This window comes from Stenella coeruleoalba (genome assembly GCF_951394435.1).
Source record: "Stenella coeruleoalba genome assembly, chromosome: 12".
Lineage (NCBI taxonomy): Eukaryota > Metazoa > Chordata > Mammalia > Artiodactyla > Delphinidae > Stenella > Stenella coeruleoalba.
In genome coordinates, this window is record NC_137158.1 from 73925912 (window position 1) to 73952166 (window position 26255).

General features: G+C 42.0%; 1 protein-coding gene across 2 annotated transcripts in view; it reads left to right on the forward strand.

Moving 5' to 3' along the window:
* Positions 1–26255, forward strand: part of UST (uronyl 2-sulfotransferase) — a 297889-nt gene that overhangs the window by 102844 nt on the left and 168790 nt on the right. For both annotated transcript variants that reach the window (XR_013830904.1, XM_079939954.1), the window contains exon 2: positions 17708–17751. Coding sequence is in view for 1 of the 2 variants with exons in the window: in XM_079939954.1 (XP_079796080.1) it covers positions 17708–17751 (44 nt within the window). In the remaining variant the exon portion in view is untranslated. The remainder of the gene's footprint in view (positions 1–17707; positions 17752–26255) is intronic.

The following is a 26255-nucleotide window of genomic DNA, read 5'->3' on the forward strand; positions in this document are numbered from 1 at the left end:
GTATCTTGAAGTGTGGTCTCCAGGTTGACATAAGGATTATAGAGCAGCCAAGGGGGGGACAGCCATGAGGAGAGGTGAGTAGTTCCTGAAGAGCAGTGTGGCCTGGCCGGTGTCATGGACTCTACCCTAACACCCACCCCCACCCCAATTCCTGTTGTCCTGCCCTGAAGAGTCCTTCCATAGAGACACATTCGGAAGCCAGGGATGACTTTCTGCTCGATCCATCCATAGACACCCTGTGGACGACTTGCGTGGCATTGGGGTGTTCCTGGGCTGGAGGGGAAGCAGAGCCTTCTTCCTTTGAAGCCTACCATATCAAAACGGCCTTGAAATGGCATTGTACCATTCTGGAACTTATCCTTGTAAAGCAGACAGCTCAGGGCCTCCTGCCCTTGTACGGAGGACTTGATGGGGGAGACAGCAGTGAGAGCAGAGGAAGGCTCAACCTGCCATGTGGACCCCGCTGGAGCTGGCCTGACTCCTTGCGCACATCTGCAGAAGCAGTTACTGTCGTGGACAGTTAACACCATTTGTCGCTGGAATGTAGCCTGGGGACAGTCTAGCCAGCTGCCCCTTCAGATTACCCTGGCTTACTTTACTTTAAAAAAAAAAAACTATAAATATGTGTGATTATATATATAAATAAATATATAAATATCGGCATACATATATACAAATTTATGGTTTTTATAAACATATCTATGTAAAACTTTATAGTTTTTACATGTACATATTTATTTATGGTTTTTACTGACAATAAAATAAAAACATTATTCCCATTATAAAACATTATTATATATAACAACATATATAAACATTATATATTATATAATATATATAAACATTATATATAACATTATATATAACATTATATATATACATTATATATATATTATATATATACATATATATACATGTATATATTATATGTATTACATATATATATGTAATATATATATACATATATATTATATATACATTATATATATATACATGTATACATTATATATATATATACATATATACATTATATATATAATATATATTATTATATATATATACATGTATATATATGTATATATACATGTATATACATGTATACATGTATATATGTATATATATACATGTATATGTATGTATATATGTATATATACATTATATATATACATGTATACATTATATATATACACATATATGCATTATATATACATGTATATATTATATATATACATATATATACATATATATGTAATATATATACATATATATATTATATATACATTATATATATACATATAAACATTATATATAACATTATTCCCATTATAAAAACAATTCAAACATCACAGAAATTTATAAAGTAAATAGGTAAAAATCCCCTAAAATCCAGTCACTCACAGATATTGCTTTATTTACTAAAAAATGAACATTAACATTTAAACACCCTTTCAGGCAAATATCTGTGCATATATAGCTATGTAATACTCATACACTTGTATGAGAATTTATTCATCCTAAGAAGGCCATTGGTAAACTTTTCCACCCAGTAAGGTTATGTGGAGGTCTTTCATGGTGTATGTATCTAGATAGATAGATAGGTAGGTAGATAGGTAGTTTTTTTGGCCGAGCTGAGCAGCTTGTGGGATCTTAGTTCCTTCACTAGGGATCGAACCCAGGCCACAGCAGTGAAAGCACTGATTCCTAACCACTGGACCGCCGGGGAATTCCCATGGTCAATATATGTTGATCCAAACCATCAGTGTAGTCAGTAGAAGTTAGAAGAATATTGTGACTAGGCTTTCTTAAGGTAAGGAGACATCTGGGAATAGAATTATCAGAACAGCTGGTCATGTGCAGATTTTCTTAAATCTTTGAAAACGTCATGTGGACATGGAATGTGGAAGTACGAGGAAGGGCATGAGCGAAGCCAGGAGGAGCCCTCCAGCTCGCTGGCTGGCCCAGCAAGTGAAGAGACCGAGGGGTTGATATTCACAAGCATTGCCCGTGGTGTTGACCCTGACAAGGTCTCGAGAGTAAGGCACACGCTGCGTGGGGCTGGGAAAAGTTTTGAAGGATGACTTTTTACTCTTGTTCCTACAAGATGTGAGGAATCCTGGGATGATGGCTGGTGCTGCTTTAGTTAGCAGCAAAAAGAATCAAGCCCACCAGCAACTAGATTCTTTCATCTCTCTCCAGAAAGGACGGTTTTAACTGTACTCATGTTATGAATCTGTGATAAGTGCCAGTGTTGTAATTAAGAAAGGACCTAAAGCAAAACAGAGGCAGGACCATTGTGTTTAAAATGTTTAGAAACAGACGTAGACAAAGTCTACTGATCTTTCCTTTGGGAAAAAGTGACAGTCCATGTAAATAAACAAATTATACCGAATCTATTAAAAACACATGTTGTGCTTGGTTAAATGCTAATCTCTTGTTTACCGTTCTGCTGCCAAGGCCTGGGGTGCATGTCCTGGAACTGAATGTATGTTTGAACTGTTAGAGCACAGGAAAAGAGTCTTTTTGTTTATGTTACACTGAGGCTCCTATCCTCAAATTTATTGATTTTCAACCCAGGGATTCTACTGAAATAGATATTACTGTGTGTCCCTATATAAACTAAACCCATTTTTTCTTCATCCATTTGTATGAAGAAATGTTCATATCATAATATTCAGAACTTTGGAAGCATAAGAAATTGTCTCCAGTGCATGTAAGATGGGAGTCGCCCAGAGAACTCTGTTCACTTTGCCAAGAATGTGCTTCTCTCTCACCAACCACTCTTGATATCTTAATTTTTATTTACCTTTCTCGTTGGATTACAGATAGTACTTTCCCAGAAAGCCTTTGCTGAGCCCTCCAAGCCTGACTTGGTTACTTCTCTGCATTTCTCCATCCTTCCACTTGTCACACCTGGTTGCGGTTGCCTGGACCCTGTCTCTATCCCTCTACAGCGGATGGTTGGTGAGGGTCAGAAGCACATCACCTGGGACAGTGCCCGCCCTAGGATTTTAGTAAACATCTGTTCAGTGAATGAGGATGCCCGTCTTCTCAAAGGCATTTGTCCTCCAGTGGGAACCTGCTGGGTGCTTCTAACACTTCCTACTCCCAGGGCCACCCTTGCCATGTCCCCTGCATACCCAAAACCTTGGTGTGACATTGAAACAATTTCTACTCTGCTAGATACATAAGGACCAAAATGTGCAAATTTTTCATCATGTAACAAACTCCTTTCTTTATTCCCTAACAGGTACCATACATGATTAAGTCTGATAAGCCCTGGCAGGTAATTGATCAAAAAACAAACAAACAAAATTTTTAGATAAAAGCAGACCTGTGGTCTTCAGTATAAGATCCTGGTCTTCAGGATAGGACCACTTTGACTGGATTATAGAAATAGGACTTGGAAACACTTCAGTGAGCATTCCAAGTACAGCCCCTCTGCCACCATGTGGCCTGGAGCCCGCCACTGGCCTCTGTACTACTGAGTCTGCTTTGTGGGATCTCAAAATTAGGGGATGGACTTGGGCATTGCAAGGACATGGAGGGCTGATGTGATGTTGAATGTGTGGCTGGGGAGGAACTCACCCAGTCTATTTCAAGACTGTCCTATTTCCTCCAAAAGCTCTCGCCCACGCTTTCTCTTCTCCTCTGGCAGAACTGAGAGTTACAATTTGTCTAAATGTGCTTTTCTTCATAGTTACTTACACTCTCCCCACTGTGCTGTGCTGTCTAACATGTTAGTAATGAGACTGGTTTTGTCCTGGTGTTTCATTTCAGGAAAAGGTTATTCCTGAAATATCTTGGTTTGAATATCACCATGCTTGGGGAGCAGTCAGTAAAATAAAGTTTTAGACAGATGTTGCATTAGAATAGAAATATCGGGGGGGACAAGGAGCGAGGGTGGGGGTAGAAAGGTTCTGTCTCCTCATTAATGAGGTTAATATGTGGATGGTGTAGAGCACAGTGTAAATGGGCAACACTTGGGTGGAGAGGATAGATGTTAAAGGTAGAAAAATATTTCCCCTGCCCCCGCCCCAATAGTGGAAATTCAGATAAGACACAAATGAGTGTAGCTGAGTTTAAAAAAATAGAATTAATGAAAGAAGTTAGGTGGGGCTCGAATGGCTAAAATTTAGATGAATAAAAAGTGGTGATAAAATACTTTAGGTGAAGACCGCCTTTGGCGAGGCCCGTGTCATCTCAGAATGGGCCTTTGGCGAGGCCCATGTCATCTCAGAATTTATCTGCCTCTCATCCGATCTTCCTATGGCTAACATGATCCATTATGTTATCTATCCAATCTATTAGATAGATTTATCTAAGTTGAAAATCTGACCATGTAATTCTCATGCTTTCAGTCAGTTAATGAATGTCTTTGTGATACAAATGAGATTTAGTGGCAAAAAGAAATCCTGGATTTTCCAAGTATTAAATGTGTGCTCTTGGGCATTAACAAACCAAAACAAACACTTGACATGAGAAAACAACAAAAACTATCCATTGTAAACTTGACTTAAAGGTTTTGTAAACTTAAATGTTTTAGGGAATGTGCGTGGAATTTATTGAAAAATAGAATGAGTCTTTTCACTTGAGAGAAATCTTCCCAAGACAAATATCTTTTACATATATGTACAGCTTTGGGCGACATCATTTACTGAACTTTAGAATATATGTGTGGTGTAGATGAGTTTTAAAGTTCTTTCCTACTATGTCCCATGACAACATTAGTTATTTTATGTAGTAATTAAAAAATAAAATAACATTTTTAAAAACCTATGATGGGCCCCCAACCTTACTTCTTTCATGGATTTGAAAGACTTTGTAAAATCCCTGATTTTATTAAATTATGAGCGGTATGCAGGCAGAAGAGCCAGTAGTGCGTGGTGGGTCTCAGTGGCAAGAAAAATCTGCCGAGGGTTCTGGAAGTGGACTGGTCCTGCTCCGTCCTGGCCCTGCCCTTGTTTAGTTGCTCCTTCTCAGGAAAGTTTTTTGACCTCTCTGAGGGTTTGTTTCCTTATCTACAAGATGAGAAAACAATATCTACCTGAAGATTGAATGGCAGAGCTATATGTAATGATTTGCCTAATGTACAATCTGTGATTGACACATAATAAATATTCATTACTTTCCTTTCCTACTTTCCTACTTTCCTACTTTTCTGTACCTTTTCTGTACCTTTCTATTCCTTTCCTACTTTTCTGTACCTCAGGAAAGGATCAAGACATCCCTACCTAAAAATCCATTTTCCAGCGCTTTATATTTCTATTAGCTAGTATCATCTAATTCTCTATTTCTAATTTTCATCATCACAATTTCATTAGCATATTCAATTTCTCCTATTATTTGTAACCCTACATTATTATTTTTATAATCCTTACAAATTATTTTTGTTCCCGTGCCTCTTTGCACTGTCATGAAATATATTTCTCCATTGCCGAGTGATTTCTTCAGTTGTTCTCAGTTACGTAGAAAAGCATTCACATACCCTCCTATGATTTATCTTTTCACAGCTCTCAAAGAGCATGATTTTTAAATTTCATCTTTGTAATGGCTTTGCTTGAGTCTGAAGTGTTCAAGGCCTCTAGACAAACCGGAGTCTTGTTCTTATTGTTGCCTGGCCTATGGCTTCTTTCGTAAAACCTTAGCTACAAAATCCTTAACAAGAACTTTTCAGTTCTCCCGTACTCAACTCTAACTTCAGTCCTTTGTCTTGAAATTAGACTGTCTCATCCTCATGCAGCCCCAGTTCCTACCACTTCAGTGGGCATAAATCAGGACATGTCTGCCTGGCATTCACAACAGAGAAAAATCTGTGACACTTATGTCATTTGCTTGGCATAAAGTTGTTCCTAAAAGAAAAACACAGTTTTCGTTCACCAGCTTTCCCTTCCATTCCTACCTTTCTTTTGCAGGATTGAAGTTCAGTATATATATTGAAGTTTCAAATATATATATATAAATTTGAAAAAGCCATTTCGTATGTCAAATTCTGTGCTAGAAAGAGTCGTGCCCATGTTAAAATGTCTTTTTTTAAAAATTTATTATTTTTGGCTGCATTGGGTCTTCGTTGCTGTGCATGGGCTTTCTCTAGTTGCGGCGAGGAGGGGGCGCTACTCTTCGTTGTTTCGGTGACTTCTCTTGTTGTAGAGCACGGGCACCAGATGCGCGGGATCCAGTAGTTGTGGCACACGGGCTCAGTAGTTATGGCTCGTGGGCTCTAGAGCACAGGCTCAGTAGCTGTGGCCCGTGGGTCCAGTTGCTCTGCAGCACGTGGGATCTTCCCGGACCAGGGCTCGGACCCGTGTCCCTGCACTGGCAGGTGGATTCTCAACCACTGTGCCACCAGGGAAGCCCTAAAATGTCTTCTTGATATCATTGATATCTCTGTTCTTGATATTATTCACATTTACATGGATGATTGAAATCTACATGATAAAGAAAGTGATTTTTGAAAGATGAGCAGTTTCATTTGCTCATTGCCATAAAGGGTCTTCAGGGAATCTGAGAATTGGAAGGAAGGTCGAGAGGTCGCCTTGCACCTCCTTCCATCCAGCGAAGGCGTCCTGTCCTTGACGCCAGGCAGGGTCTGGTCAGCATGGCTTCAGCAATGCCTCTGGAAGGATGCTGCTCTGAGGCCCCATTCCACTTCAGACGACTCTTCAGACTGAAAGTTCTGTCTTGATGAGCAGAGGCTCCCTTTGCACCATACAATTAAGTTACTTTGGGTGGGCGTGCATTCATTTGATTGGTGCTTTGTGCTCTTGGGGAAAACTTTATTAAGAAGTATTTTCCAATAAGCAAATTGATATTAAGTAGGCTTGCGTATATTTGGAATTCATGAGCATGAAAACCAGGAAACTAGCTGTTTGTTTTGCTGGAAAGAAGGACTCCAATTTTCTTCCAGCAGAGCTCATGCTGGTCTTTGCTCCCAAGTTCTATATCTGTCTCCACCCACAGACTCAGTCCTTCAGTGGTTCAGAAAAGTGAGTGACTCACTGTAACTTTGAAAGACCATTAATATTTCCAGATCTATGATGAATTCAAGGCAGCCAGGCTTTTAAGAAAGACTCCTCTTGCTGGATATAAGAAAGCACACCTCCCCAGCTCATTTTGTTGAAAGGCAGGATTAAGACTTTGCTAGAAAAGAAACCAATCTACTATGTGCTAGAGAGTATTTATGACCTCCAGTATACTTTATCTTTCCGAATAATGCAACCATACGAATAGCCAAATTCTGCCAGGTTTTAAAAAATTACATTTCATTCATGCCCAGGTATAACCTCCCATCATAAATCCTGGAAATTGTGGAGGAAGACAGTGACAGGCCATTCTGGTGCATAATGAGAGATGCATATTTCAGTGCTGGGACTGATGTTTATGTATGTGGTTACTTGGAAGAGGTTTTATTTAACGCACCGTGTCTTTAAATTAGCTCTATTTTAAATATAATCATCAGAGCTACACTTTATTGTATGCATGCCAGGCAGTTTATAAATGTAATTCTAATCCCCCCAGTCCTATCAGGTAAGTTTTATTCTTCCTACTTTTCCTGTGGGGAAACTAAAACCCAGGAACTTCAAGACCTAGCCCAAGGTCACATTCAATAAGTGGATTGCCACCTTGGACTGTTTTGCTGCAAAGCCCACATCCTTTCTCCTGCATTCTGTACTTCAGCTCTTCTTTGGCAAAGAATATCTGATTTTTAGGCACTTACTGATTTGTTTGTCCTTTTCTATTTGGGGGGAGGGGTGTTTATCTGTGCCTACAGAGTAACATATGGTGGTATAAGAACCCTCTTTTATCTTCCAATATTATAGTTCCATGAACCACAAAATCTCACCTAAATCCTATTAAATCTGATACAAAATAGAACTAGAGAGATGATAGAAAAGGGAGCAATGTTGAATTTATTGAAGCCTACTCTTTTTAAATAGACACCGCCAGGCTCATATGTTCGATTGCTAGTTAATTTCGGGAGGATTACTGTTCTGAATGACATCAATAATTTCTGCTGCTCTATTAAAAATCCTCTTTTACATTTGAAGACCTAATAAACAAGAAACTATGATCTCTTCCTTGTGTTACTTGAACGTTCATATGAAAGTATCATCCCAGATGGGATAGCTCTGTCTGCATTACAACATCTGTGTAAGACTGACTTCGCCATGAAATCCATTTCATCCGAACAGCATTTATGAGCAACTCTTCAAATCTCTTGTTTGTATGCATATCATTTTAGTGCAGTTTATTTGAAACACCCCATAGAATGCTCTTTCATACTAATTTCCCTACAGCATGAAAAGAATTGGCAAGTGACAAGTAATTCTCTGTCAAACACATGACTGTTTCATTTAGAATATAGAGGACACAGATGCTCATTTACCAGTGGCCTCAGGCCATGGCCCAGAAACCCATCAAGCAGCAGACAGAACTAGAAACATACTTTTTTTATCCATTAAAAAATATGTATGCTTTGACACAGTCTTTCAGAAAGTAGTGATCCATAACTCAGCAGAATTATCTCATTCAGAGGACATCACCAAGGCCCGCTAATGACTTTCCCATGGTGTTTTCCTACTTAGACCTCACAGAGTTCTTCCATCTGGATTCTGGGTTCAGCCTTCCTCCAGACTCACAGTGGTGTCGTTTTTGCACACACGGCAGCCGCAGGAAACTCTCCCATCTGCCCACTGTCCCACCTTGCATAGAGCCCCAAGGAAGCGTGGACTGGGGTTCCTATGAGCTTGAACCCAAGTTCAAGTCCGGCTCTGACACCTCCAGATGTGTGACCTTGGGCTCAGATCTTCCCTGTGGAAAGGGACCCTCACTCACTCTGTCCTGCTGACCTCCCAGGGTTGATGGGGGTGTGGGCTGCTGAGAAGATGCATGAGAATATTAGAGCTCCAGACACACGTAAGCTCATTTCCGATGCGCCCCAAAGCCCTTGGAATCTTTGCGCAAACTTCCCTTTGCTTCTTAAATGAGACTTTATCTTTGGGTCTTGATTTCAAGGTCACAGGACATCCTTAATTTAGATTCACCATCCTCTTTGACCTACTCTTTCTCTTCCTTGAGTTAAGGAGCCTCTGTTGTTCCTTCTCATACCACCCGGTACTTTACTTCTTAGAAGACTCATCACAAACACAACTGAATACTTATTCTATAATCATTTGTTTAATGTCTGTCATCCATTTTTATTGCAGACTTCAGAGGGCTAGTGCTATGGACTGTTTATACACTCCTAAAAGCTACATAGAAGCCCTACCCCTAATTTGATGGCATTTGGAGGTGGGGACTTCATGTGGTATCAGGTTTAGGTGAGGTCACGAAGATGGGGCCCCTATGATGGCATTAGTGTCCTAATTAGAAGAGGAAGAGACCAGAACTGTCTTCCTCCACCATGTGAGGACACAGCAAGACCACAGCCGTGTGCAAGTTAGGAGGAAAACTGGACCACGATGGACCCTGATCTTGGACTTCTGGCCTCCAGAACTGTTAGAGATAAGTGTTTATTGTTTAAGCCACCCAGTCTATAATTTGTTATAGCAGCCCGAACTGACTAAGACAGACAGGGATCATATCTTTTGACTCATGCCTATATCCCCATGTACAGTGCCCGGCACGGAGGAAGCACTTGAGAAGTATTTGATGGGTGAACTAGTGAGTATCCTGCCTGGGTGTTGCTCAGAGAGCTCAGACCCCTCTCTGCTTCATCCCTGAGTAGCCCCAGACTGATCAGCCTGAGGAGCCCTGAGAGCTGACAGGCTCAGCATCTCAAAGCACCTGTGGCTCCCAGACAGGAATCTCGGAGCGAGGCAGGGAGTGTGTGGTGAGCAAAAGGGCTTCAGAGTCAGGCAGCTGGACTCAGATCCAGGAGCGCCTGCTGATGAGCTGTATGAGGTGGTACGGGTCACTTCACCTCCCCCAGCCTCAGCGTCCTCTGCTGTAAAATGGGGATAATAGAAGTCCTGTCTCAGAGGTTGTCATAGGAACGCAATGGGATGAGGTCTGTCGAGTGCTTAGCACAGAGCTTAGATCGGCATTTGTGTGAACCATCGAGGATGATAAGGAAGGTATGGAATTTTTTGGCCTTGTTTTGTTTCTCCCAGCGTAGATTCTTAGTCCTCTTCGTCCTGCCCATCTTCCACTACATTTTACACTACATTTAGGGGTGCTTCACGCAGTAAGCATCTGTTGGAAAGTGTCCATCCTCATGGTGGCCAGGTCCTGATAGAAGAAGAAGGTTATCGGGTTCGGGTTAGAGCCTTGGGGTTTTCAGCCTTGGGCTGGGGCTGCTCTGTTAATGGGTGTATTAGAGTTGCAAAGGTGGGATCAGTTGACTGTAGTAATTACTCTGAGAGGAAAATCTAATGGAGTGAAACAGAAACCTAAGTGATTCCATCTCGCTTTGATACTTTATTCCTACCTGCATATATCATATAATACAGTTGTGATGAATTCCTGAGCTAATTTGGCAATAATTCATATTTATATTCAGGTTGTTATTACAGCAATATTGCACTGATCATTTGATTTCAAAAGTAATTTCCTTCTACAAGTATACCCTCGACATCCTATAATGCATACTCAGATTTAATGGGAAAAAAAGGGAGGTATTAAAAATCAAGGCAGTGGTTTGAGCCTGAAATACACAGAGAAAAGCATTCATTTGCTTTTAAAATTAATTAGAAATGGGAGACACTTTCTAAACCATAATTGATAACAATTTGGATTTTTTTGTCGTAGTCTGGAATGCTCATTTTTATCATTTAGGCTCAAGAAAAATTTTTCAGGCTTTTTTCGCCTTTGTTAACTGTTGGGTGGAACATTCAATATTTTTTTAAAGGTATTTTTGTAAATATATTTAAGTATTGATAGTTAACAAAACCATTTGTTTGAATTTAGTGGAATATAATTTTATTAAGGCTTGAATAAATTTGTGCAAGCAGTTCTCCTGCATTACAGCGTCTTTGGGGCTACGTTAATTGTAAGAAGTGGAGCTATTAGAGATGTTTACGCAGTGCACAAACTCCTCATTGTTAACCGTGGCTGCTGTGCGCTGACAGCTGCCTCTTAGGGAAACGTAACCCGCGGTTCATGGTGGCAAGTGTGGCATTAGCATAATGTTTTGGCAAGGACCGAGCTGGGACTGCAGTGCTGCCTTCTATCCTCCTTCATTAACAGTGTCTCATCAGAGACCCAGACTCTAGGGGGGAGATGCAGCCACATGACTGTGCTGTAGGTAACCAAAATCCTGTGTGAAATGCCCGCTTCTGCATAAAAAAAGAAAGGATTTCAATTGCTTATGATTATGATTTTAAAAGGGCCCCTGGAAGAAAGACTCTGAAGAGAATTGCTGGTGTTTGATCAAAATTGACAGCGTAGAGGCGGCTTTTTTTGACATTGACACTAATGCATGTTATGGTTTCTATAAGAGGAATTCGAATTAAAACAGCTTTATTCTTCAGGGACCAATTCAGACAAAAATAGATCTGCTAATGCACGACTTAGAGTCAAGAATAAATTACACCCCCTGAAGGGTCCCTAAGTTCATTTGTGCACCGCTCAAGGTACTTCAGACAATTGGGAAAGAGTTTTTGTATGTTTTGGAGGACATATCAAGCCAGTATTGGAAAGTAATAGAAAATATCAAATAGTTATTTTATAGTAATATTCATTCTTGATACGATAAACTATTCCCCTGGCCTGAGGATTCTCTTTGATTTCCTCAATAATAAATAATATTACAAACTTGAATATGAAGGATACAATTGGGTAATATAAGATGAGGAAGTAGCTACCACTCACTGAGGGCTTAATATGTAGCAGGCAGGCACTATGCTAAGTGCTTTATACATGTCTTGTTTCATGTTCATAACAACCCTATTACTTAGGTGCTGTTATTAATGTCCTCAGTTGCAAATGGGAGATTAACCCTCAGGGAAATTTAGTGATATTTCCAAGGTCACTCAACCAGTAAGGGGTAGAACTGACATTTGAATCCAGGTCCCTTTGTTCTGGCTCCTACAGTAATCCCTCGGCCACCCCTGGGCTTCTGTCCCTGTTAGCAGCGATGGTCACTTCTATTAGCAGTGTCTTCCTGAACCCATTAAATGATTCCCCCGGGGCTCCTTTTGACTCTTCGTCTTACATTAGAGTGACTATTGCTACCTAAAGTACGGGGCACATTGGTAACTCTCTTCAGTAGTCCTTCAGTATCAGTGCTTTCACGTCAGTGCTTCTGGCAGTTTCTTCTTTATCTGGCTGTGTTGGTCTCTGTTGGATTCACATGGGAGTGGCAGTGGGCTCCTCTGTGTTGGCCAGGTCCCCTCACCTCCGCTTCACTCCAGGCCCCCAGCCTGGAAAGACAGGTAGCCTCAGTGGGCTTGGACCAGCCAGTGTTTGTGCGTCAGATTTTCTAGAGGCTTTTTCCTTTTATATCTTTGTGGTTCCCTCAAGGGAACAAACATGGGTGTCTCTCAGACCGATGGAACACCCCCTATTTGTTAAGTCAAGTGGGGTCTGGAGAGGCTCTGGGCAGAGGGAGAATTATGCATTTATCCCCTTTTCTACCATGAAACAGGAGGGTCAGCAGAACAATATATGTGAACAGGAACGTATTTGTGCAGGAACAAATATGTTCTGAACGTGTAAGCTCAGAAAATTATTCTTCAAAAGATCTGTGGAGTCCCAGAAAGGTCTGGGCAACCCATGTGGTTTAAAGTGTAATCTCTGTGCCTAGAGCCGGCCCGGCCCCCTGGAGCAGGTGCTCACTGGAACTACCAGGTCGATCCTCCTTTGACGGGAAACTCATGTTGTATAATCTCTCTCCAGAAATGATGGAGGTGACCTCTGATTAAGATCCGCCTGAATAAGATCTGTTACTTTTTATTTCTGGAAAATGAGATTCAGCCTGAATTAAGAAATTTAAGCTGTGTTTTTTTTTAGCTCAGTGATTCTCAGCCTTGGCCAGACATTAGAATTACCTGAAGGACTCGAGAAAATCCCGATTGTCAAATGACTTGTCCCCAGATAATTGAATCGGAATAGCTGAGGCTGGCGCCTGGCATCCACATTCCTTAAAAATTATTGTAGGCAGTGGAATGTGCAGTGGGGGTGGAAGACTATTGAGTTGGGAGGATGGAGAGGCAGTGAAGGGGTGGCCTTGCACTGCTGCCGCTACTCAGTACATGCTGCAACTTGCGCGGTGCTTAGTACGTACAGGTATTGTTCTAGGCATTTTTCATAGACTGAGATTACCCTCATGTCCTCCTTACAGTGACCTATGAGCTTATTTCACTTCTCCAGATACGTATACGAGAAACTTTGAGGAGGTAAAGCAATGTATTCAGAGTGAAATGACGCTTCTTGGGGATATGCTCTGCTGTGAAAATGAGACTTAACCTGTTCATCTAGGTACACTATATCTGGTTTTTCATATCATTGCTCTAGTAAGCGCACAAACAGTAACTCCCATGTGCTTGGACCTAACATCTTTGCACATTCACATATGAGCTTTCATGTTATATTAACAGCCTCGCTGGGAGGTCTCCACCAGGAAGAGCTAGGTGGGCAGGGCGAGATTTAGAATGTGTCATAATTTAGTCTGAGATCACTTGCCTTCTAGGGAGGGCTTTTTCTTTTTTTTTTTTTTTGCAGTATGCGGGCCTCTCACTGTTGTGGCCTCTCCCGTTGCGGAGCACAGGCTCCGGACGCGCAGGCTCAGCGGCCATGGCTCACGGGCCCAGCCGCTCCGCGGCGTGTGGGATCTTCCCGGACCGGGGCACGAACCCGTGTCCCCTGCATCGGGAGGCGGACTCCCAACCACTGCGCCACCAGGGAAGCCCAGGGAGGGCATTTTTAAAACCATTAAACCACGAGTCTTTTGTTGTTGGTGGTTTTGGTGTGTAACTCGATCAGTTTTAACCCATGGATAGAGCCATGTAAGCACTACCACCATCAGGATATAGACCCAGTGCATAGAGCTCAGAGGGCTGGAGTGTTGCTTCAAATCAGTAACCACCCTGCCTCCTGCACCCACCTAAGCAGATTCCACAGGCTTGACGTTCTGTAAGAGGTTTGGAGACAGGCCCTTCTGAAAGTTTGACTGATGGTAGGAGTGGACCCATGTGGGGTATATGCCTTTCTTTTTTTTTTCTAACTTGACAAGATACTGTAATCCTTGATCCCCAAAGGAAGGACTTGAGACACGAAGAGGAGGCTGAAATCAGAGCTCTAAACGTGTAGGTTAGTTTCTGGAAAGAAATGAAATGAGACACCCCTCCAGGCCTCCAAAAATGACAGGGATCGGAGATGAGGTATCAAAAGTGGACATTCGCAGGGCAGTGGAGAGTGGTGGCAGGTAAGCATTTGTCCTCTGTCCTGGCCCCAGACCCTCGTCAGCCCTCCTCCGCCTTTTCTTTTCAAATTTGCATTGTGAGCTCTAAGCTCAAAGGCTCCAAGGACCTGATCTCCCTTCCCCACCACTTGACACCTTCCGTGGAATCCTCCCTAAGACGGTGCAGCAAGAAGCCTCTTTGATGCCTGGGAGCTCCTTTTGATAAGAGCGCTCGGCTCGCTCATCCTTTGATCTCCGCAGCCCACAAGTTACCAACTTCAGGTTTGAAGATCCTGACAATCTTGTTTATTTTGCACTCGGAAAGTGTAAGATCCTAGGATGAAAAGCTCTACCTAAACACCAAAAAATAACACGGTTATACCCTAGGAGAATAAAAACTTGCTGTCTCCAGCTAAAGAAATACTTTTTATTTGTGTAGCTTTTCTTTTCCCTTTTCGTGCCTCTGCTACAAGTGCGAGGCCCTTATAGCCTCTGTGTTCTAATAAACCGCAGGAACACAGCTGGGGATGGGAGCTCAGGGATCTGCTGGTGGCGGTAACGATGGGGTCTATGGCACAAGTGCCAACGCTGGTCAGCCCTGGTCCTTTCTTTGTGCAGAAAGAAGTGATGTTTTAGGATGAGGGAGGGAGGGATGGAGGGAGGAAGGGAGAGAGGGAAGGAAGGAAGAGCTGAGAAAGCAGGGACATTTGCCCTGAGCCTGAGTGAAGGGGTTGGGAAAGAGCTTTTTCTGGTAGAGGAAAGAGCCCATTCAAAAGGTCCCTAGGGCTTCCCTGGTGGTGCGGTGGTTGAGAGTCCGCCTGCCGATGCAGGGGACACGGGTTCGTGCCTCGGTCCGGGAAGATCCCACATGCCGCGGAGCGGCTGGGCCCGTGAGCCATGGCCGCTGGGCCTGCGCGTCCGGAGCCTGTGCTCCGCAACGGGAGAGGCCACAACAGTGAGAGGCCCGCGTACCGCAAAAAGAAAAAAAAGGTTCCTAGCTGACTACAGGTTGGCTGTTCTGGAGCAGAGGGAGGGCTGTTGTGCTGGTGTCAGGTGTGGCAGGGGGCGGGGCCTGAGTCATGCAGGGTTAGAGACCATGGTAAGGAATTGATTATTTTGTTCTTAGAGAAATAGATTTTAAGCAGAGGGCCAACATGGCCAGATTAATAAGGTTAAAAGATCCCTCTGGCTGCTGTGTGGTAAGGGAGAAAATTGGCGATCAGCGAAGAGAGGGCTCTCGCAGGTGGCCCAGAGGGGTTGGTGAGAAGTGATCTGATTAGAGGAATGTCTTGAAGGCTGAGCCAACAGGACTTGCAAATGAGTTGGTACGGATGGGGTGAGGGAAAGGGATGGATCAAGGATGACTCTGGGCTTTGGAGCCTGTCGGGGAAGGGATGTGTTGTGTAACCTGATGAAGAAGACAGGAGAGACAGCGATTTGGGGGATGGAATGGGAGCAGATAAAGAGTTCTGTCTGGACGGTGAGGTGTGAGATGCCTGCAGACATCCAAGCATCCAGGCTGAGGTGCTAAGGAGTCAGGGGATACCCATGTCTGGAGTTTGAGGTAGCAGTCAGGCATTGAGATCGTTCCTTTTAAGGAGTTCCTGGGAACTTTGGTTTATGGAAACTTACTATTTTAGAAACATTTAGTTGTTTGAGCTCCCTTTGATTCCTGGGATGAATACCTGAACATGCTGGAGTGTGTTGGGATTTCTCACATCCCTCCTGGGGAAGACACGTTCACACGATGAGCAGACAGGACCCTCTGCAGCTATCCTGACTGCATTATGGTGGAATTCGTTCTGAGGATTTCTCTAGACTTAGGCAACCATTTTTCTGAATCTTCACCGCACGTCCTCTTTACCAAGTCAGATATAGATCGACTACCTATTCATGTGTGTTCCCAGTGGAGTGCAGCACAATAATTAAGAACTACAAATTGTTCTTCATGTTCACATTTAATAGGTTACTGAAAATAACCCAGTCACGAGCATTCCAGGTGTTTGTGTGTGAGTGTCTTGTACATGAAAATTGGACCTCATTTTCCCTCTGCCTTACACAGACAGCCAGAGTACAGTCATTGCGCACATCATGTGGGTGATAAATCAGAAGACTATGAAGAAAAAGGGGTTGGATGAGGCCTCAGTATGGAAAAAAAATCTATAAGCCAAAATACACTTACTTATTACGTTTGGATAAGTTTCCCCACTTGAACTGTCCCTGGCTTAAACTCTGCTTCCCTTTTTTATTCCTATTTCTTAAGTTACTTTTCTCTCTCCTGAAAAAGCACCTTTCATTGACCTTATTCCCTAATCTACTGTCTTCTATAAGCCTCCTTTTGCTTTCAATATTTCCCACATTTTGCTCTGTTAGAAAGTCTGGTCATCTTCACTTTCCCCTGAACTCACCACATCATTGGCTCCCCTACACGATCAAACTCAAACGTGTGGCCAGCTGGTAATGTTGCTGGCGCCCAGGCTGCACAAAAGCTGGAGATGGCAACACTCCAGGTGGGCTTTTCAGATGAGCAGATGCCCGAGCACCTTCTGGAAAAACCAGTCTTCCCTCCTCTCTGCAGCTTAACAGCTGCGTGGCTGCCAGCAAACTACTGGATTTCTCCAGGCCTCTATTCTCTTCTTTGTAAATAGGGGTAATTCTAACTGACCTCTGATATGTGAATTAAGTGAATAAGTACCTGTAAAACACTTAGCAGAGAAGGAATTCAATAAGCTTTAGTTCCGGTCAGAATCCCCCTGAGTCTTTATTCATCAGGAAACAATAACCACGCGCTCTGAAAAAACACCCATGCCACTAAGTGGCTGTTAGGGAAGACAAATGGAGCTTCGGAAGCAAGCTAGACTAAAAGATGAAGGGAAATTGACAATCACGACAAAGTGGAGAAACAATGCAGTGGCTCTCAAAGTGCGGTTTCAGGACCCAAAGCATCAGCATCATTTGGGAGCTTGAAATGCAAATTCTCAGAGCTACTGAATCAGAACCTCAGGGCCGGGCAGTCTGTGTTTTAGCAAGCTCTGCAGGTAATTCTGATGCACGCTGAAGTTTGAGAACCACTGGTCTAAAGTAAACTCAACAGATACTGGGTGGAGAATGATGGTGCATGTTTCTGCATGTGTATGTCCGTGTGCATACGTACCCACATGGGTAGACTGTTTGTAACTGCTGAAACTGTTAACCAAGCCTGGTAGTATCAGCAAAGTCCCACCAAACTGGAGATTAATTACCCATTTTCCTTTGGGACTTTTGTCTGAATAGAAATATATCTAGAGTACTTATTTTCAATGACTTTGCACTAAATTCATTTGGGGTTTAAGACTGTTAATTCATCAACGTTTTCTTCTTTTTTCCTAGGAAATTCCACTTACTTAGATGACCATGGACCCCCTCCTAGTAAGGTAAGACCTTTGCTTGTGGAATAAATCCCCTTTTCCTTTTCTCAGTACCTACCGCCTTCAGTAACCCCACCCAGATCCCTCCAGGCCCTGAATTGTTCACAAGAAAATAGTAGGTAGCAGATGTCAAGTTAATCTTTGACTAACAGTGGGTGGAAAAAGGAAGCGCACAAAGATAGCCTAAATGGTGAGGGAGCAAGAGGCGTCATTTCATCAGGAGCTGAAGCTATCCCAGGCACGGGAACCTCAAGCTGACTTCAGAGTTTCGGTTGCGTCTCCTGTTTGCTGCCTCCTTTGCCTTTACTCTCCATGTTGGACTGTGATGTGATGTCCACACCCCAGCCTCGTCATGTCTTCACGCTTTGGGCTAGCCTAACCTCTGCCCCTTTCTCCATGGCCTGCCTTACTGGGGATACTCCACAAAGGCTCAGCCCTCTGGAACCGGCCTTCTCTGCCAGTGCCCTTGCAAGTCTGCCGTGGCCTGGCCTGTACGATCACTTTTGTTCTTAGCAGCAATTTTGGTCTGACTTTTAAGGGTCAGAACAGTCCAGTGAAGTATTAGTGGAGTTCCCCCTGCCGCTCTCTACTTTCTTGAGTGCAATGAAAACCAAATGTCAATCTACTGAAAAATGAGGAAAAATACAGACACTCTTTGACCACTTAAGGTGATGCCTGCAAAGTGCGGTTGTAAGTACATAGTGAAAAGATAATCAACCAGGAACCTTAGAGGTTGGAAATTTACCCTAAAGTTGGCTTCTGCATTTGTGGGATTTGAAGAAGAACTCCACCGCATTTAAGACCATGAGCTTTGGAATAAGGTATTTCTGGGTTCATCTCGGACTCTACCACTATCAGTATATGACATTAGACAAATTACTTAATATTTCAAGCCTCAATTTTTTGATGTACAAGGTGGGGTTAAAAATATGACCCACAGTACAGGACATGTAAAAAGATTGAACGAGCTGATATATGAAAAGCACTCAGCACCCGGCATGTGATAAGCATTAAATAAACGGTGGATAGTGTTAACTAGACTGGAATAGCATTAAGATTATTGATGAATGGTACAGTGGTATTTATCACAGTGGTGAATGGTTACCACTTGGCCCACTGCATATGTATTGAGTGCCTGCGATGCTGCAGGCGCTAGGAACACAAATATGAAACAAAACAAGAATAACCATAAGGTAGCCCCTACCCAGGAGAAACAAAGGAATATAGAGGGTTAGACACCATCTGAGGATAAGGACTTCATCTGGCTCATCTCAGTATCCTCACATCCTTGCATTAGCCTCGACACACAGAGAGGCACATCATGACTATTCATTAATTCTCACTGAACTGAACCGTGGAATCCAGAGCTGGAATCTGAATCGGGTCTCCTGGCTCCCATCCCAGGTTCTTTCCACTAGGCCAGTATTCTCAAACTTTAGCTTGTACCAGGGTTTCCTGGAGGCTTGTTAAAACATGGATTGCTGGGCCCAGACCCCTGAGTGTCTGATGCAGTAGGTCCAGGGTGGGACTTGAGAATTTGCATTTTTAACAAGCTCCCAAGAGATGCTGATACCAAGCTCTCTTACAACACAGATAATAGCAATGCTATTTGCATTTTTAACAAGCTCCCAAGCGATGCTGATTATCTAGGGGTGGAGTGGCAAAAACACTCAACTTTCTAAGCAGTAGCCAAAATAATAAGAAGAATATAAAAATAGGTAAAAATAATATTGGTATGTTAACATCTTTCATCCATGCTCATTACTTCTGGCAGGGTGTAAGCAAACCCCAGAAGTGATGAGGTCAGGGTTCCAGGTGAAGGTCCCTTAAGTGTCCCCCGAGGTGAAGCCTCGGTTACGTAAATCTACAGACCACTGGTGTGTTCAGGGACACGGTGGCACCCAGGGGATAAGGGCTCACACGTGTGTGGCCTCCGGAGTGAACCCCCAGCCTGGCAGTGAGAAGCAAGACTGAGTCCAGGTCCACAGTTTTCCTATTTGTTTAGCGCTCAGAAATAACTTTTTGATGCCAAGATCGAAAGAGCTGTGATCTAGATGAAATAAGGTTTTAAACCCTGAAAACGTACGGACTGAGGTTTACAGGCAAGTTCTCATTTTATTAGAAGATTCAGTTCCACAAGTTTCACATTCCACAAGTAATAGCCATTTAGAGAATGGGGTGTGTGCCACACAGCACGTCCAGAGCCCAGGTCTTCATTCTCTCCAGTATTTTCATGAAAAAGAACCAAATGCCTCTGACTTTTACTTGTTTTTTCAAATCTACTTAAATCTCACAGCTCATCCCAGTTTTTGATCTAAGTCATTATTTAAAGGCGGATGTTAATATTTTCTTTTGTCGACCACTTTTTACGACCGCTTTGTGTGTACACAAAATTTAGCGGTTTAAGGTTAGAACCCTACTGAGATTGACGTGGAGATCGCTGTTGAATGAATGAGAAAGATATTCTTGGGTACAAAAACAGGCATGAAGCAGCAGTATAGTGTGATCTTATGTCTTAAAGACTTGTGTGCATATGTATGTGTGTGTACAGAGAGAAGCCTGGAAGGATAATGATGTTTACTCCAGATGGTGAGACTTCAGGAGGCTTTTACTCATTTCCTTATTTTCTGTGTAAATTTGAGTTTATTAAAGTAATACTTGCTCAATCTAAAAATCAGGGTGTGTGCGGTGGTGGTGGTGGAGAAATACTGTGTAAGAGAAGATTAAAGTTGGGCTGAAAAGCCTGAGGTGCTCTGGCCTCTGCAGCATCACCTGTGGTTCCGTCCACCCCACGCAGAGCAGCCTGACCTCTGGAGGTGATGTCTTCTCCTTCCTGGCTTCACTTCGCCTAGGATGTGGGTCCCTGATGTGAGCTGCTGGCGTCGGCAATGATAAATCTGGAGGTAGCAGATAGAATACAGTTACTATTTCACATATGTTGGGTTCCCAGATCCGATAGATAAGGACAGCTGGTCTAAGCAACTCAAGGAAAATAAAATCACTATCCATCGCTGATGTCTACCGTGTCCTATGTGGCAAGCACTCTGCTAAGCACTTCGCATGGAAGTTTAGTCTCTATAAAACTCTATAGAAGAGGAAGTAATTATTTAACCATTATTTTACAGATGAGGGAACCGGATCTTAGAGAGGCTGGGTAACTTGCCAGCTACTAAGAATTGGACTTGGGATCCCAGCCCAAGGCTGTGTATGTAGCTCCAAGGTTCACGCTTTTAACCATTCCAAGATTACTAATTTAATGTAAAGACAAAATTTTTTACCTTATTTCTGGAGTTTTACCCTTTTATATAAGTTCTCTAGTACTTTAACTAGTACAGTACACAAAGTCTCAGTATAATACCAGAAAAAAAAATAGTCATCACCGTTTACTGTTGGGTCCAATGGACCTTTTTAACTTTTTAAAAATACCAATCCAGAGATTTTTTTTCATCTTTTTCTTTCTAATCACCTTTCTATACATACCCACCTTCCGCATTTGTTCATTTACATACTGTATACAGAGTAAATTTTGGTGTACAAACATCATCAAAGGTGAAAGAAGACTGTCCCACGTTCATTTAGCAAAATGGCATGGTCCAGGTTCTTGTTGCAAAACAATGTTTGATGAAGTCCTTCCCCTGGATGACTAACGCATGGGAATACCATGTTTTCTTTTTGTCCTTAGAAAACAATATTGTCCCCTCATAGACTCTTGAGTTTGAGAGATTTAATCTAGAATGTCATCATTGGAAGACTCATGGTCTGAGGTTTCACTTTCATGATTAATTTCATTTCATCATCATCATCAGGGTCTTGAGTGTTGCTCTCTGACTCTAAGCATTTGTCTCTGATTCTTCTAACGCCTGGGAAACCTCTCCTTCCGTCGATTTTCTTCTCTTTGTTATTATAGGCAGGAATGAAACGTTCTTAATCTCCACTCTGGTCAATGAAAGTTAAAAGCAGGGAATTCCCTAGCGGCCAGTGGTTAAGACTCCACGCTTCCACTGCAGGGGTCCCGGGTTCAATCCCTGGTCGGGGAACTAAGATCCCCCAACCCGCACGGTATGGCCAAAAAATAAATAAATTAAAAATAAAATTAAAAAAAAAAGAAAGTTAACTACAAAGATGGTCTCTCCAGTCTTCTGCTATATCTTTTGTAAAGATGATGTAACACTTTAGACAGCACAATAAAATATGAAGAGTGATGAAATAGTGACAATTTATTTCCCTAATGAATCGTTCTAAACCTGCACTGTTCAGTACAGTAGCCATCAGGCTCATGTAGCTGTTTAAATTCATTAAAATTCAAAAAAACAAAAATTCACTTTTTCAGTTGCCCTAGCCACATATCAAATTCTTTGTAGCCATGTGTGACTAGTGCTACTGTATTGAAAAACACAGAATAAAACATTTCAGTCATCACTGAACAGCAGTGTAGTTCTAAGCTATTCCATCATCCTTCCATTTTTCTGTTACTTTAGTCTTTTTTAAGCATAGTTGGGAGTAATTAATGCATAGCTGGTAGGTAATTATTTTAAGATGATGAACTAGCAAAGCATTTCAAGATACAGGAAAAATAAAATCATTAAGATTCCATAATGGATCTTAAATTTTTAAAAGAGGCTAGTAGATCCTATTACATGGTAATTATATTATATTACATACTACATATTATTATTATTATATAATTATAATTATATGGACCTATTATATGGTAATTACAAGGTAGGATGAGTTTTATTCTCTTTATTTTAAAAAAGTACATTCTCTTTGGAAGATCTCCAAGAAAGAATAAAGTCAAGAAATATTAATCCATACAAATGGTTAGAACTGCTCAAAAAAACCCCAGAAAAACCTAAAACACTAAAATTGAGTCCAGGGAATCCTGATGGTATACTGAGGGTTAAGATATATTACTCATGTCTACATTTGTATGCAAATGTATTTTGACATATAATACTTATATGTTATTTTTGTATATAAAGTGATGTGCTAGGTAATTTAGTATTCGAAATTCTGTTTTTAAAGGGGTTCATTAGAAGGGGGTTTACAATTTATTATGCTGGGAAACCTCCAAATGAATAAGTGGTAATATTAATTGAGGTGACATTTATATGCACCTAGCAGTGTCTGGCAATGAACAATTGTTCATTAAAGGTTAGTCCTTCTTCTCCACCCCCAAGAAGCTAATTTCCCTTTAATATCAATTAATTAATGAGTGACTACTTTGTGCTAGGGATCAGGAGGACATGATAAAACTTGAAAATAATCCCCTGCTGTCTAATACTTTATAATCTAGTTGCGTTTTAAGGTTTCAAAGAGGCAAAGACTGTGGGAGCACATGATTCTGCGGTGGATGTATTCTTTAGTCTAAATGACCGTATATAGACAACCATTCATTCACTGAGGTGTTTACTATGCCCCAAATTTGTGTTGGGCTCTGTACTAGGCGCTGAGGCTATAAGGCTGCAGAAGGCACAGTCCCTGCCCTCAAGGAGTTTAGAGTCTAGTGGGAAGGACCGGCTAGCAAACAGGCCCACTCTAATACATTAAGTAGGTGGCTAGTCGCTATGATAAGGGTGAACCCAGGAGTCTCTGCCTGACCTTCCTTCCAAGTGAGAGTCCAGAAAATGGAGTAAGGTGAATGAACCAAGTCAAAGAGTCTGGTATGGATGGGGTGAGGAGGGACAGGCCTCGTTTCCGGGATTTGAGGGGTGCTGGGTGGAAAATGGAGATATGAACTGCTTTGAGGAGCTTGGCTTTAACAGGAAAGAGTGAACAAAATGACAGCCTAGGAGATGGAGACCATGTTGGCATAATTGTATAGTAGAAAAATTTGACTAGTAGGAAAGGAGTGACAAATGCAGTTCTGAATGGTGTTATGAATTGAATTGGGTCCCTCAAAAGACCTGGTGCAGTCCAAACCACCAGAATCTGTGAATGCAGCCTTCTTTGGAGATAGGCTCTATGCAGAGGTAATGAAGATGAGGTCACATTGGGCCCTAAATCCATGTGACTGATGTCCTTATAAGAAGAGGGAAATTTGGACACAGAGACAGAGACATACAGGGAGAATGCCATGTGACGTTGGAGGCAGATTGGAGTTACGCTGTCACAGCCAAGGAGCACCAATGATTGCTGGCAACCACCAGCATCTAGGAGAGAGGCAGGGAACACATTCTTCCTGTGAGTCCCCAAGAAGGAATTCATCCTACTGACACCTCGATTTCAGACTTACGGCCTCCTGAACAGTGAGAGAATAAATTTCTGTTGCCTTAAGCTACCCAATTTGTGATTCTCTGTTATGGCAGCCCTAGAAAGTAATTCTACATTGAGTTTAATATCTTCAGTTACCAGGATAGCATTGCATTATGCCCTGTTAGGCATTATTTGGTTTGACTTAATAAACATTGAAACGATCCTTACATGTCTCTCACTGGGATAATTTAAGTGCATTTTCATATTTTTTTCAACATTCAGTACTACTCACATCTTCCCCCAACATTCCTTCTTCACTTTGTTAATTTTTTTCTTTGTAATTCCCATGCCTTAACTATTTTATTATCCCCAGTATTCTCCCCAAATTCTTCTATTTGACATTTGTTTCTGCTGTTCAAATTGTGTTTTTTAATATTCAAAAATCATTTTATATTGCATCATACTTTTTTCTGGAAAGGATCTCAGCGGCAATGCATTTAGGAAGTTACCTAAAGGAAACTTCCTATTTTCACAGGACCAGGGAGCTATGAGAGCAAGAAGCTAAAATAGTACAGAAGTCCGTTGCACTTCAAAAAATATGTCCCTATTTCTATCGGGGATGTCTCAGCTGCCCTTTAACACCACTACCACTGAGTCCCTAAGAAAGACTGCATATTTGCTTAGGTTTGTTTTTCCCTTTCAATAACTCCTTTCAACTTGGAGATACATCTGCTGAAAGAAGCTATTTTAATGTTTTCTACTGAAGAAACCATGTTTTTCATTCCCCGTCTGGAGCCTACAAAGGAAACCCCACATATCTGGTAATCATAGTAGGTAAGTGACTTCCGGAGGATACTGGGAGTACAATTACTTTCAGGTGTCCTGGCCAAACATCTGCCAACTTGGAGAGGTTTCTGCATCCAAAATTCCCCCTTTCCCTGAGGCAGGTTACTGAGATTTATGTGCACCTACAGTCTCCCTCGGTCAGAATCACTTTTTACTTGGAAGAGTAGAGCTGAGATTCAAGAGGAACAGTAATTGCTTGTTTTTCTTCCCCCGAAACCTCCAAAGCTATTTTTCAGGGTATAGGCATGGCCATCCACCTTGCTTTCCTCTTGTCTGTGAGGACCTGCAAGAAGCAAGTAAATCTCTGGCACAGAATTGGGCTGTGTGCTGGGCTTGCCTTGTCTGCCTGCTTCCATTCCCACAATTGCTGGAGCCACTGCTGCTGAGAAAAGGGCCCCCCTTTTTGTCCTGCTGTAAATAGCATCGGATGTGGTTAAAGACCCCCGTTATCTGGTTTTCTTCTGGGAAAAAAATCGGCATTCTCCCAGAAGTTTGTATCTTCTTATTTTTATCTAAGGCAGAAACAATGAAGTTTCTTTAGAGTCATTCTTAAATTATGAAATATTCCAAACACAAAAAATTAGGGAGACAAATAATACATATATGCCTGATATATCCAATATGCCTGCCCCTTAGATTTCAAACACGTTACTCTTTTAACTTGCCAGATTCTTCATGTTGACTTTCGTATTTACTCTTGGTGGCCAGGAGGTCGAGGAGCATGGATTTTGCAGTTGGACCTCAGTTCAAATTCTGGCCATGTGCCTAGTTACCCCACAATAAAAACTTCACCTCTTTGAACTTCAGTTTTCTATTTCTAAAAGAGGATAGCTATATCCACCTCTTAGAGCTGTGCGGCTTAAATGTGATAAATGGAAAGCACTTAGCATGATGCCAGACACAGGTGAGCTCCCAGCACTGGGTCCTTAGTACTATATACTGTAAAAGGCCTTTATATGGCCTTTTACAAATTCTGGTAGCTCACTTTGCTGTAATGTAGAGTAAGCCTCACTCCCAACCCCCAACCTTATTTTCTTTGGATTTTTAAAAGCAATTAATTACATGTCATTTGGCATCCCAGATACCATCTCTTAACTTACGGAAACTTTCAGGCCCTGTGGTTATCCCTTCTTTTATTCCCTGGGCTAGTTTAGCATAGCAAGCAAGGCCTTCCACCATCCCCTTGCCACTTAGCTTTTCTTAAAGCGATATTGTTCTCTGTGTCCACACCTGACCTTACCCAAAGTCCCTTTGAAAAACTACAGAAGTGCAGCTGATTTTTCATTTTATGGACAAATCAATTGTACTGGGTAATAGGTTTGTGTTTAATGATTCATGGTAAATATATTAGGTTTAGAGAAAGAACTAGCAGGACCGAATGAGGCAGAGAGTCAGGAATCAGTTTCACTCTGATGAGCATGACCTTGAAGGCATCCCTTCCACCCTCATTTTGTTGATCATTGCAAATG